At 40.0% G+C, this 15,071-nt stretch overlaps 1 protein-coding gene across 1 annotated transcript in view; it reads right to left on the bottom strand.

The window, feature by feature from the left end:
* Positions 1 to 5,807: 5,807 nt before the first annotated feature.
* CNTN6 (contactin 6) overlaps positions 5,808 to 15,071 on the bottom strand; it is a 228,069-nt gene continuing 218,805 nt past the window's right edge. The window contains exons 21-23 of the mRNA XM_073351147.2: positions 9,454 to 9,566; positions 7,532 to 7,700; positions 5,808 to 6,805 (exon numbers count right to left, since the gene is read on the bottom strand). Of these exons, the coding sequence (XP_073207248.1) occupies positions 6,705 to 6,805; positions 7,532 to 7,700; positions 9,454 to 9,566 (383 nt within the window). The 3' untranslated portion in view covers positions 5,808 to 6,704. The remainder of the gene's footprint in view (positions 6,806 to 7,531; positions 7,701 to 9,453; positions 9,567 to 15,071) is intronic.

Raw genomic sequence — 15,071 nt, 5'->3', positions numbered from 1 at the left:
TTTCTGAGAATTAAACCAAGGCAATTAGCCCTGTCTTGTCTGGCCAATTGTTATTAAGGCAACTCAACTGAATCCCAGGTGTCAGGAATCTCTGAGGCTCATTTGATTCCCAAAAGAGAGTGAGAGAGGAATTTAAACAACAACAACAATTCTGCAGCATCGACAGAGCATAGTACAGAAAGAGAAAACAAGACAAGATGATCTTTCATACTCCACTTACATCACATTTACTCAATCAAGCCACATACAACACTGAGTTTTATAGGCTATAGAAACATCTATATACCCCACAAAACACCAGACCATCCTGTAACATTCCTGAATATGGGCACCCTTCATGGCACATCTTATCCCTATGTATTACCAAACAGTGTAAAAAAGGTGTGATTCATAAGTGTGCTGGTAAGAGATTAATCTTTATTTCCAACTTCTGATTCAGTCAACTGACATGAGTCCATATTACAAAAGGCTACACTATTGTCACATGCCAGGGATCATTGTCTATTGAGTCCGGTGTTTATTGTTACCTCTTCTTTTCATTAAATCTTTTTCTTAAATGCCAAAAAACCCCTAGTATCAATAAAATTAGCAACCATCAACAAGCACAGGTGATCAGTGGAATACACCAATAGAGATGGAAAACTTTTATGTTCTCAGAACAGTTCTGTGCCTGGTTTGGCTTCTGAGTTGGATCTGCCATCTAAAGCCTGTGTTTTTCAGTGCCAGTGACTGGGTGACTTGCTACCTCCCTCTGTCAGCAGCATTCTGGATGTCCGCAAGAAATAGACAGTGTCTGCCTTAATTTTGTTTAAATATCTTCTTTTCTTCCAGCACAACTGGTTATTGCATATAATCATGTGGTAGATTATCTAGATATTAATTTATCACATTGGGTGCCGATTTCTGTTTGAAATTTGCCCTTCTCTCCCACTTGACATGGGGTAACTGCTTGACATTTTTCTTGTTGTCTATCCTCCATTTAAGTTTCCTAGCATATCAGTTTCTTGTAGAGGTGGTTGGAACATTTTCTGAAAAATTTCATTTTGCTGCCATATGCTGTTTCATCAAAGCTGAAACAGTTTATGGGGGTGTAGTGGTTTTGACAAAGTTTACCTTGGAAAGGAGAGAGAGACTTTCATACAGCCTGGTGTTTAGGGCACTTGCCTTTGCACGCGCGCACACACACACACACACACACAATGAAAAACTCTGGTGTTGTCTGAAAATGGACATTTCAACACAATTCCATTTTCATAAAAAACATGTGAAATGGCTTGTTTTCATGCCAATGTGGAACAAAAACAAATTCTGAAACCTCAAAAGTTGCTGTAAATTGGAATTGTCAACCCTAGTTTTTATCTACTTTAACATCAATTTCTTTGACTCAAGAAGCATTTTAGATATTGTCATTCTGCCCAAACGTCTCCAGAATGGTGATTCTACTAACATATGGGAAGTGTAATCTGATATTGTAAATAATGCTAAGTATGTCTCCCATGAATTAATGGGGATAATTTGCTATTTGCAGTGACTTTTCTGCTAATCCATTTAACCATTTATTTAGTAATGGGTTGGTGCTTAGATATTAGAGTTCCTGAAGTGAACCATATATGAATTGGGGTCAGTTATCTGCTCTTAACACTTATGAACAAACTATGACTCACAAGATATGGTAATGAGCAATTACATTGCTACTCAGGGGGTTGTCCAACAGCTCAATTTCCAAAGAAACTGAGTATTAGTCCACTTAAAAAAAGTAATATTTTCTATTTAGTTTAGCTATGATGGCCTTGCAGGAAGGGTGATCAGGTGATCTGTGATTTTTCTGCATTTTGTTGTATTTATTGCAAACTCCTCTCCCTGCAGTTCCTTCTTTTCACTTGCTCTTGAAAGTGTGTCCACTATAGGAAGTTCCTCCTTGGGCCTGTATTTCACATTTAATGAGGGGTTTTTGCAAGTGCATGCTAATTTATGGAAGTGTAGGTGTCACCTCTCACAATGGTAATTGTCAGCTCTCACAATGATAATTAACCAAACGCCGGGTTAAGGCCGACGCTCATCAGACCCCAGAAAAGGTGTTGGTTGATCTAGACAGCAGTACGGTGGCTATGGAAGTTGGAATCTGCTAAGGAGTGTGTAACAACTCACCTGCCGAATCAACTAGCCCTGAAAATGGATGGCGCTGGAGCGTCGGGCCCATACCCGGCCGTCACTGGCAATGAGAGCCACGGGGGCTATGCCGCGACGAGTAGGAGGGCCGCTGCGGTGCGCCTTGAAGCCTAGGGCGCGGGCCCGGGTGGAGCCTCCGCAGGCGCAGATCTTGGTGGTAGTAGCAAATATTTAACGAGAACACTGAAGGCTGAAGTGGAGAAGGGTTCCATGTGAGACAGAGACAAACACCTACAAGATCTCTATCAAGCATTCTTACAACTACAATACCCACCTGCTGAAGTGAAGAAACAGATTGACAGAGCTAGAAGGGTACCCAGAAGTCACCTACTACAGGACAGGCCCAACAAAGAAAATAACAGAACGCCACTAGCCGTCACCGTCAGCCCCCAACTAAAACCTCTCCAACGCATTATCAAGGATCTACAACCTGTCCTGAAGGACGACCCATCACTCTCACAAATCTTGGGAGACAGGCCAGTCCTTGCCTACAGACAGCCCCCCAACCTGAAGCAAATACTCACCAGCAACCACACACCACCACACAACAGAACCACTAACCCAGGAACCTATCCTTGCAACAAAGCCCATTGCCAACTGTGTCCACATATCTATTCAGGGGACACCATCATAGGGCCTAATCAGATCAGCCACACTATCAGAGGCTCGTTCACCTGCACATCCACCAATGTGATATATGCCATCATGTGCCAGCAATGCCCCTCTGCCATGTACATTGGTCAAACTGGACAGTCTCTGCGTAAAAGAATAAATGGACACAAATCAGATGTCAAGAATTATAACATTCATAAACCAGTAGAAGAACACGTCAATCTCTCTGGTCACTCGATTTCTGACCTCAAAGTGACTATCCTTCAACAAAAAAACTTCGAAAACAGACTCCAACCAGAGACTGCTGAATTGGAATTAATTTGCAAATTGGATTCAATTAACTTAGGTTTGAATAGAGACTGGGAGTGGTTGAGTCATTATACTAAGTGAAACTATTTCCCCTTGTTTATCCCTCCCCTTCCCTCCACTGTTCCTCAGATGTTCTTGTTAACTCCTGGAAATGTGCTGGAAATGGCCCACCTTGATTATCACTTCAAAAGGTTTTCTCTCCCCCCACCGCACTCTCCTGCTGGTAATAGCTCATCTTAAGTGATCACTCTCCTTACAATGTATATTTTTTCATGGTCTGTGTGTATATATAAAATCTCCTCACTGTACTTTCCACTTTATGCATCCAATGAAGTGAGATGTAGCTCACGAAAGCTTATGCTCAAACAAATTGGTTAATCTCTAAGGTGCCACAAGTACTCCTTTTCTTTTTTGCGAATACAGACTAACACGGCTGCTACTCTGAAACCAATGGTAATATTGTTTCCAATGGTTTATAATCTCTACCACAACAGGTTTCTGCCAATATACATATGCATGAAGCTGCTCATAACCAAGCACAACTGCCAGCATTTCTTTTTCAATCTCAACATAGTTCTGTGGTGTTTTAATCAGTGCTTTAAAAGTGTATGCCAGGGGGTGACTAGTCTGCAGAATGACATCCCCCAATCCATTTGAGCTCACAGCTGTTACAGGCAGCACTGGCTCTGCTGTTGATCAGGCCTTCCATGTCTATGGATCAGCATGTTGTTTGGAGCTTTGGAAAATGTGACCCTGTTCAAAATAAACACTAATCTTAATAAGAATCTGTTCTTACTGCTTGGTATGTGAATAGATTTATTTTCCCTCAGGACCTTTTGTGAAGGGGAATGGGTACACAATAATCATCAGTAGGAACATTCAGAACATGCAAGTATGTTTCATGAAAAGGGCTGGTGTTGGTAAATATTTTCTACATATTCAGGTTTTTTTAACAAGGAAAGGGGACACAGCACAGGTCTTTATGCTGAGGGTGCACGTTACACTGTATTCAGTAGTGGAGAGGACATATAAACTAGTGTGAAGTGCTGAGGAACTTTTTGGTTCCCCAAACCTAATGTGAGAGAGTCAGTCCATTGATATTGGTGTTCCTAAAGCTGTCAAGCTATAATCAACTAGTGTCACTTCACATTTTGGGCCAAACTCATTTTTTTAAATGGTTTATAGACACATACTATGGGGCTGAGTTTGACTGTTTAATAACTGAATAAATTGAAGAACTTAATCAGGTGATTTTCATCATCGTGCAGTATAAATATAAAGCATTGCTCCTTTCCTTCCCCCTCACACTTCCACCTGAAGATGAATCTACAGTTACAAACAGTGACAAAATAAATACCAGTTAATACACAGTGACAGAATCTGTCGGGAGACTAGTATATTTTTTTTAGTGACAAAGGATTTTAACAAGCTCTGATATAATACCATAGTAAATGTGAGAAAACGGTGGAAGTCAAACACGAAGGGAAGACAGATTTTTCCTTGTGAAGGTTGGTAAAATCTATACTGTATATAGTAACTGAGAGAAAGAAAGACAATCTGTGGAAATTATGACTAATGCTCTTGCTGAATTGATTAAAGAGCAACTTTACAAAACATTAAAGACATTGGACCCTATTCTCCCACCACATGATTTCAGTATCTCCTGGTCAGATCCCTTTAAGGGTCCTTTAAGATTAGTCAGTGATGTAATATCCTCAGGTGATATTCTGCCCCATTGAAGTCAATGGGAGATTTGGTATTGACTGCAGTACGGCCAGGATTTCATCCACTATGTACAGGCAGAGGGGACTACATAAATGTGAATATTCTGCAATTATATGGCTGAGCACAAAACATTTCAGAACTTTTTCAACATTTGAGATTATTTATGTCAAATCAATATGCAGAGCTTTTCAACAAGCCTCTGTATGCTTTACTGGTAATGGAAAAAAGCTCTCCTCAGATTCATCATTAATTCTTTCAATGATTGCATTTTATTTGATAGGGTAGTATTGGTATAAAAAAGATATAGCGCAAATGTGTGGTGAGTTTTCTATAAGGTCACACATCAACTTTTCATTTTCTGAGTGGACCAAGTGCTACAGTAGGTTGTATTCCATCAGTACCTTTCAGAGGGCAGTAAATAGTGAATCTATACAACGGTGAATCTATCAGTCCTACCCCTGCTGCCAATCCTGTCTCAATACTGGGCCCCAGGAGCTAGGGGGACTGTATATGGTCTCAACTCCTGCAGCAGAATGACACCTGCTCTCACCTAAACATGGCAAGAGTTCAGGGACGCTGGAACAGTTTTTCAAGTGGGGGTGCTGAGCTGCACCCCTCTTACCCCTGTCCATGCACCTCACCATCCCCCACAGCTGGGGCTGGGAGCAGGGCCGTGGCTCCGGGACAGGGAGATGCGGACGGGGTAAAGCAGCGGAGGCTGGGGCCACAGCTAGGGGTGGGTGCGGAGCCCCGGGCATGAGGCCAGGACCCTGCATGTGGGGTGTCAAGGTTCCTTCCCCACTCTGAACTATGTGGGGATCTGCATGAAAACCCCCCTAAGCTTATTTTTACCCAAAGCAGCAAGATGAAAATATAGCCTTAAATATTTAAGTAACTCTATGGTTGGATTATTCAGTTATTTATTTATTAGAAAAACAGAACTGAAGCAGATGATTTAGAAAATGAAACACAATTACATTGAATATCCAAACAGTTATAAGAAAAATAGTACATCAAATATTTCACAGACCAACCGTGAAGATGTTCCTTTTATAATAATATGAATGTAAATATTTAGCCCACCTCTGAAATGCTTGAATTATTGACCAGAATCGTTTCTTTGCATGAAAAAGTTTTTTTTAATGTATTTGAGAATATAGTGGTTTAGTGTATGCTGTATCATAAGAAATATTGTCTCTTTAAGGGCCTGATCCACAGCCTTTGGGATTGAAGTCAATGGGATTGTTTTAATTGAGTTCAATAGGTTTTGGATTGGACTCTAATTCCTTTTGTAGAAGCAGATGACTATTTCCATTTTTTTTGAGAGAAAATAATTTGGTAAAGGTCAAAAGGGTACATTATATGTTGATTCACGTCTCGCAACATTCTAACCGGTGGTAACCTGATACAAATAGGTGCAAAATGTAAACAAATACTTTTTCATTAAATTGTAAAGTTTGATTATTATTCTTTTTTATAGCTTAAAATGAGGAAGACAGGATAAATATCCACTTCACAAACACCTGCAAACCTATTCCCTCTTTGTTATCAATTCACCATTTATGAGTTGGCCCGGGTCTTTCATGTGGGTCATATAATTAAATTGTATTTGTACCATACCTCATTGTTTGCAAAATGTAATAGGTGTCACTTGTTACAATCACACAGCTATATTTTGGCACCACTCCATTTAATTTATTTATATATATTTATCCTCAGTTTTTAATATATTTTATTAATGCAATATTGATATTTACATTCTTGATAATGTACAGTGTATATTCACACCCCCCAATAGTATAGTCATCCGGAATGTTGGCTGTGGCATCAGGATAAAATCTATAGACAATTTACTTTCAAAAGTCCATGACTGTCCCTGGCTTTAATCATCAAAGAGCTGAGAAAGTAAGAATGCAATTCAGAATCATAATCCCATTTGTTACCACATGGACTACCAACTGGAATGATTTTGTTCCTCTGGAGTTTAAACCTATAAAAATACAAAAATAAAATCACCTCAGGCAAGTAAATTCATATGCAAGAGTACTTTGTGTCAGATCTATTTTTCACAGAATTCAGAATCATTCAAATTCTTCAACCAAAATGCATATACAAATGTTATGAATTATAATAATTCATAATCAGGTCATGCAAGGTGCTGAGTGTCCTCAGTGCCCACAGATGCTAGCACTTCATAAGATCAGGACCATGGTGCTTAGTTACTGTTAATGGATTCACATAATACTTTTTACAGCAGCCTTGCCCAGGAATTACGGAAGGAAAATGACATAACTTCATCTCAACAAGAGAAAAGGAGGAACCTTTTCATGATAGCTGGCACCTTCTTTGAAGGTATTTTAGGAGGAGATGCACCCCCAAGTCTATTACCAACAAATCAGTGCTACATAATGGCACTATTATTAGGCACACCCTTGTGTTGAATAGAGTCACTTATTCCACATGGAGTTTTGGTCCCACTCTCCCGGCCACTGCAGAGGGAAAGAGACCCTGAAAAGTTAGACCACGCACAGACTATATAAATTGCTTTCCCCTATTTGCATTAAACATAAAACTATACCAGAGATTGCTCTAGGTTTACGCAGCATTAAGCCATGCTATTGCTCATCGATGGTGGTGAAGGTCTAGTTAGCCTTCCCTTTGGAAGTGCACTAGCTTCATTTTAGACAACAATATTCAGAAAAAAAAAAAAACTTACTTGACATTTTTGGAATCCTAATTTCCTCACTACTGCTGCCATCCCCACCGTCACTGACCGTTCTTATTTCTATGAGATAATCTTCTTCAAATGGTACCAGAAGCTCAGCTGAGGTGTTGTTTGTCTCCAATATATGAGTTTTGCTTTGTCTATTTTGCCTGTATGAAATCTAAATATAAAGGGATTAGAAAAAAACAGAAATAATTGGATTTTTGTAGTTGCTTTTTTTTAAGGGTCTCTGAGAGAGCAGTATTTCTCATATCTCACACACATGTAATTCTGCATGTTCAGAAACCTGCAGATTTACTGAGCAGAAACACAGACCACTTCAGAAAGCTACAATCATTTTCTGCGTAGGCTCAGCATATGGGGCCCAATGACTGTAGTGCTTCCATGACAATGCCAGTCCTTGTCCTATGTGCAACACAGTATTCATAAATTAAAGTGTAAGGTCATGAAAGATTGTTAAAATGTATTATTCATGTCTCTATCTCACCCAGTGTGGAATTGCTGAGGATGCACTTAAGGCCAGATTTTAATGTTTCTCATCCACAATTGAGGCCTGATTTGAAAACAGCTCAGCTCTCATTAAGATATCCAAACGAGGGATTCATTTTCAAAAGTGCATATCGCCCAACATCGCCCCTTGTGACACTTATGGCCCCATTTCAAAACAGCAAAGAACCCATCATGCTGAGCTCCCTTGAAAATCTGCCCATTTGTTTCTGATCCGAAGTCCATCAGAATCAATACAAATACTCCCATTGACTGCAATGTAATGCTTATCTGCAGATCTGAAAAAAGTAAAGTAACCTGTTGGTGTATGTATTAAAAAAGCTCAAGAGGTGACAGTAATTTGGATAGTGTCAACTAGAACTCCTTCTCTCCTAACACATAACTCACTGCATTCATGTGGTCTTTTTGTTATACCGTTGTGCCAATTTATAGATTGGTTGGACTATTTCACTGGTGCATGAGGGCTAGCCAGAGATAAATTTAGATGCAAATTCTGCGTGCAAGAATAAGCTCTTCTTCAGGAAGTCTTTCTTCTTTGCCAGCACAGCAATGACAGTATATAACTCCTTCCCCTTGGCAGCTTTTTGACACTTTTATGCTAAAAAGATATAAACTGCAGAGTGAAGTGGATGGAGAAATGGTGTTAATGGGCATTTTAAAAATGGGTTTATTGCAGTGAGTACTTAAAGAGCTCTTAGAATGTTGAAATATAATAGAAAAGTATTGCCTGGAAGCAAATGGTTAAAGCACAAAGGAGTGAATGTAACAGACTCAACAGTCTAGTCTGTCCCAAAAGTGTGCAGCTCGTCACATTCCAGAAATGTTGCACAGTTTTTGGTTTTTTGAACAGGGTTTTTTTTTTTCCGGGAAATATCTGTGCATAGCTTTGGGGGGAGTAAAACAATGATGATACAAAGGTCCTGCATACCCTTACTCATGCAAGTCTTCACCCATGTGAGTAAGAGTTTTGCAGGACTGGGCCTAAAGGCCAGTGTCTAAATTCTTCACAATGGGAATGAAGAATTTTTCCTTTCTTGAACTGAATTGTGGCCACATCCCTCCTTGGTCAAAAGCACCGTGAACTGGCTTTATACTAAATTTACCTTTTTAAAACAATAGATTTATTTAAATGATTTTCATGTAGAGCTCCTTGACACTTTTGTTATCTAGAGGTCTATCCTCTGATCTGTGTGGAGATGCATTTAGGCATTGACAAATTATAAGAGCTGATAGCAGCCCAATTTTAATTTTTCTATTTAACTGTCTGAAGAACACTGAAGAAGTCAATATTTTCCACTTAGTGATTAGTTTCAAGGAACGTATGATTGCCATGAAGCATTTGCTCTAGTTGTGGTGCCTCTATTATAACCAATAAGTATGAATAATTAGACAAAGAAATTACTTACTTTGTAGCCTAACACTTCTGATTCATTTTCCATTGTTTTTACATGTTCCCAATTCAAGCATATTTTTGAATTTGTCAGTTTCCATGCAATGTTTGCTGGTGGTTGACTTGGTGCTTTAAAAAAGATAATCACAAGATACAACTGGATATTAATTTGCATAGTATAATTGAATGAGCTGCTGACATGAAAGTAACTAATGCACGGCTGATCCAAACCAAGAGGAGTAAAAATATTTTTAGGTCAGTCATCACTAACATGTTGGTTAGAATTGTAAAGTTCTACTCATAACACAAATTATCTACTGAGAAAAGTGAAATTTTAGAATATAGGAAGAATCTGTTACTTTTGGCCTATACTAAGTACACTGAATAGATTTCGTTAAGTTTTAAGTACTATTATGAGTATTTAGATGTAATGTATTACAAAATGTTTTTCTATGTGGATATCAGAAAAAAACAAAATATGAGGTCACAAAGCTTGAAACAAGCTCAATGTACAAGTCTGTTTTTGATAGATCAGACTGCCAGGGTTTTAGGAACCCTTGTGTACAGTAGACAGAGTAGACTTTTGAAGGCACAAATAACATGCATTAGGTGCTAGATCCACAATGTTTCAGATCCTCAAAGGTATTTAGGTGACTAATTCCTGTTACAATCAATTGGAGTTACACACCTAAATGCCTTTAAAAGTTTAGTGCCTAAATTGAACCTTTCTGCACCACTGAGATCCAATGCTGAATTTAGGCACCACTGAGATCCTCAAAACCCTGCTCATCTGCCACCTAACCCAGTAGGCACCTGGAGTCCTCAAGGAACCTAAGCTTCTACTTGTGGGCATGTGCAAAAAATGCCTAAATCCTGAGTGCCACCAAGTTGCTTGGTGCCCTAGCCATGCCAGGATTCCTAAATGAAGTGTTCCCCTGCCTGCCTTGCTTGTGGGACCCAATCTGGTACGTATGCTCACAATCCTCTGTCTCTTTTTTCATGAGAAAGGACTGACTAGGCTTAGGAGACTAATTCCAGGAGAGGGTTAATGGGTCAAACTGGGGTAGGTGCATCCCTTTTGCCTGGAGTTAGGCACCTAAATATCTTGGAGTGGAGACTGGGATGGGACTTGAACCCCTCCCCACTCCTTGGCATGTCCTAGTGGCTAGTTTAGGGAGCTCCTCATTCAGCTTGCTGGACTAAGTCCCCTTTATGGATCTAGACCAAGTGACTAAGTGCTGTTTGTGACATTGAAAATCTACCCTAAAATGACTGGGATTAAATCCTGCAAAATTCAGAGTTCTCCACAGATGTGTGAAGTTGAAACTGTATCTCTGAAGTAAATCTGAGATTTAGAATGGTGGATTGTATCCTGTTGTATGGTGTATCCTTCTTGGTTAGGGAACACTTCTGGGAAGAAAGCATTTAGAAATTAAGGGAATAAGAAGCGATTGCCTGCACTAGCATGTGGCCCATCTGTGACTGCTAATAGAAAATATCTCCAACAGCCAGAGATGGAACACCAGATGGGGTGGGCTTTGAGTTACTACAGTGAATTCTTTCCTAGGTGTCTGTCTGGTTGATCTCACTGACATGCCCAGGATCTAACTGATTTAATATTTGAGATTGGGAAGGAATTTCCCCGCAGAGATTCTGGGGATTTTTTGCCTTCCCCTGATGCATGGGGCACAAGTCACTTTCTGGTTCGAACTGGAGTAAATGGTGGATTCTCTGTAACTTGATGTCTTCAAATCACGATGAGAGTATTTCAGTAACTCAACCAGAGGTTATAAATCTATTACAGGTTCTGTGGCCTGCAATGTGCAGGAGATCAGATCAGATGATCACACTGGTCCCTTCGGGCCTTAAAGTCTATTAATGTAGACTTGGATTGGAAGGAAGATAATGGATTCATTTGGACCAGTAGGACTCCTATTGTTTTCATTACTCAGACCTAAAATTAACATGTTAATTTTCTGGGATCCATTTTCTCCCCTTTTAAATCTATGCACTGCTGTTCCCACATCTGACCTTGACACTTAAAGTATGTAAATTTATAAGGAACCTTTAATTTGGTAACAGTCTGTAATCTCTTTTGTTTCCTTCAGAGATGGAACAAACTAATTGTTACATTATGCAAGAAAAGTAGTGGTTTTTGTTTCATAATTGTGGAGAAGTTTAATCCTTTTTATCATTAGGAAAGGAAGATGTTGGTGAACAACCGAGGTGTAACCAAACAGATGTGTGTATATTTCAGCTGCTCCCTCACTGAGAAATATTGCGAAAGCTGAGTGAATACTGATTTCTTTTTTTAAAAAACATTCATGAACTTGCATAAAAAGAGAATTCACTTAAATGGTGTTCACAACCTCTTATTTGCTTTCCACAAACACTTTTTCAAGCAACTACTTGTTCACAAGGATGTTCAGTGAAGGGAAAAGGTCACGAATCCTCAACCAATTGTGTATTCTCACAGGTATTTTCATGGTAGTGTTGCAAGTCCTTGTGCATGGATGATCGTCGCCCCTTTCCAAAGAGCCACCACAAAGGTCTTTGTTGTGCCAAAATGCATCTGTTTGCATCACAGGAGAGTTATCCAAACCTCCTCCTATATCTAAAAGTTGCAGTTATCCGATCAGAGAGCATAGGTAATATTTTGTTAGTGAGGTGACCAGTCATACAGCATGAATAGCAAATTACAAATACCATAGTCATAACTCAAAGCAACAGATGCAATGAAGCGTTCACAAAGTCTAAAATGCACACAGTGAAATATCCTCACAACTAGTGTTCATCAAATAGATTGTAATAATAAGCATGGCCTCATTTCAGCAAAGCATTTAATTATGTGCTTAACCTTAAAGCAATGGGATTGCTCGCATGCTTAATGCTAAGCATGTGCTTGGCTCTGTTGGGGTTTATGTCTCTAAAAACTGAAATCTGTCCCATATAATGTGCAAAGAAAAAGAGGGGATAAATTGATCTGTGCCAAGGACAATAAGATGGACTTCCCTGAAGATACACAAACTTTGCCTAATTAGATTCTGGCTGCCTTTGTGCAGCAAAACTGAGGGGGAGGGGAAGGAGATTGCAGAGGGAAGTCTGTGCCATACTACTATATGTATGTAAAAGCCACCCAGAATCGAGAACTAGTGTTTGTTCCCTTCGGCACAAGGATGTAGGCTGGCCAGCCACCATGAATTTCCTAAACACCAAAGGAGTAACCAAGACCTCCAAAACATGTAGCCAAGAGCAAAAATGCATGGCAGTCACATTTGCCAACCTAATAAACAATCATATGGCTCTATGTGTAATGGTGTCCTTGCTGTGATAAATATATAGCACGCTGTGATCTTAGTTGTATTTAATAATTTTTGGCTTACATAGCAGAATAAAAAAATGCAGAGTGCACATTAATTTTCTTGCTTTATCAAACAATCAATTAGCTCCAAAATGGAGTCTCAGCTGTGCTATCCATTCCCACTCAGTAACTTCACAGCCTCCTTGCAGGCTGTTTTCTCAGTATCTGCCCAAGTCCTTCCTTCCACACTCACTGCTGCTACCATGTCCTGGTGGGGAGGCACCACTGGACACTGTTAGCACAGTGTGTATGCAGACAGCATTGTGGGTTAGGGTGGTCACCAAGTGAAGAGCAAAGGGAGGAGGAGCACTTTCAATTTGCCTGCTCCACAGTTGGATTCCTAATAAAAATGGGCTAAGAGGGGAAAACTTTGTGAGTGAAATTCAGTTTCTCCTCAACCATCCCAGTGGGGTCCCCCCACTATCCCCAAAGTGGAATGAGCCAAGAGGCTCCCCTCCCTACTGCACTACCCATCAACAAGGCTCCAGTGGAGCAATATGACCAGGGATGCCCTGTGGTCTCAGCTGCCCCTTAAAATGGGATCCCATCAGTGAAGAGGGTTACAACAGGACTGGTATATGGCCTGTGGTACTACCATCCTCTCCAGAGAATCCCTGAGGAGCTTGAGAAGGGGAGGATGTATGATTCACCAGCCTCACTCCATCCTACCTACGCCTCTATTTTTCCCTCCATATTTGTAAGGCAGATTTCACAAATAAATAAATAAACAAGCAAATAAAAACATAAAAGCTCGGGGCCAGATCCTTTGCCCTCCACCTGGCTGCTGCAAACCTTGTATAGCTAATGTGGTATTCTGGGATTCCTCCATGTAGCCAGCAGTACTCTGTCCACTCCTAGCCCCACCACTGAAGGGGATACATCTGGGAGGCCTGAAGGTGTAGCTGGAGTTCACTGTGCTAATGGAACAGTCAGTGGGGCAGTCACTACCTGCGTAAATTAGAGCAGTCCTCCAAATTACTTTGGAGGTCAGAGTGGCCCCCAGCCAGTCCTAGATTGGTGGACAAGAAAGGTAGCTTACAGCTATCTTTCCCATCCCTCACACCTCCTTGGAGCTGTGTAGAAAGCCATGTGACTGGACTGGGAGATCTGGCCTACAGAGAGAAAATAATGTGAATACAATATTATTCTTAAAATAAATTAAGCAAACAAACAAAAGCCTAACAGTCTTTGCAATATTTGGAATTAGACTTTCTTGAGCTAGAAGCTTCATCCTATTGAATATTCTAATAGGCAGATCTCATTTTGATATATCAGTCTAGTGCCATGATAATCAAAAGAAAACACAGATGCTTTACTAAACCACAAGTATTTTGGTACATAGAGAGAAGTGGGTATTTGGTGGTGGAGGTGGGAACTTATCAATGAAGCTGCTTGTGAACATAGTTACAAGTGCTTAACCTTTTTGCTGTCAGTCATAATAAATACTAAAGATAGGCCTAAAACACACAGACCTAAATCCCCTTGAACTGTGGGGAATTTCAGTTCTAGATCAGAACTTCATAGTTCAGGCCCATACCTACTCTACATTCTTATACATTGTCCTCTAGTAATAAATATTAGAGTATCTAGAGAGCTAGTATCTAGTTTCATTTATTATTACTGTTACTTGATTCTTATCACATATAAAGCACCTGTCTTCTGAGGAATTTAGCTTTTTTCAAATATTAGTAAACGAGACCTCATAATGTTGGAGTATAATTGCACCCATTAATAGATAGATAAATTAAGGTTCTAAGAAATTAAGAGACAGATTCTGCCATTTTCAGTCATGGTGAGTAACACCTCACTGTGTGCGTAGGTGACCAATTGCACCACTTGAATGACAGATTGTAAATTTCAAATACTCTGTAACACGGTGGCTCACCTCTTTAAGTGCTAGCCAACCCTAGTTACTATGCAGGCATACCCAAGCAGGGCTCAACCGTATCTGCTATTAAGGGCAGCAGAAAGCTGCAGAGATGATATTCCCTAGGAAAATAGAGTGGGGATGGAGGGAGACGACTGATTGTGGAGAGCAAATACACTACAGCAGGGAACACTGAAATACCAGAGCTGAGCTGAGAGAGTTATGGAGGACTTCTAAGAGAGAGATAAAAAGGTTGCTGGGAGCAAGTAGGTTCCAGCACAGAAATCTGGGACTCTGGGATTGAGATCATGAGCAGGAGGCCTCCAAGTGACTTGATGAGAAGATGTAAACAGATCAACTTGAGGAGGGATTTGAATATTTATTAATTTAATAAACCAGAAACTGA

This window comes from Lepidochelys kempii, chromosome 7, assembly GCF_965140285.1.
Source record: "Lepidochelys kempii isolate rLepKem1 chromosome 7, rLepKem1.hap1, whole genome shotgun sequence".
NCBI lineage: Eukaryota > Metazoa > Chordata > Testudines > Cheloniidae > Lepidochelys > Lepidochelys kempii.
This window is presented reverse-complemented; position numbering and strand designations above follow the sequence as displayed.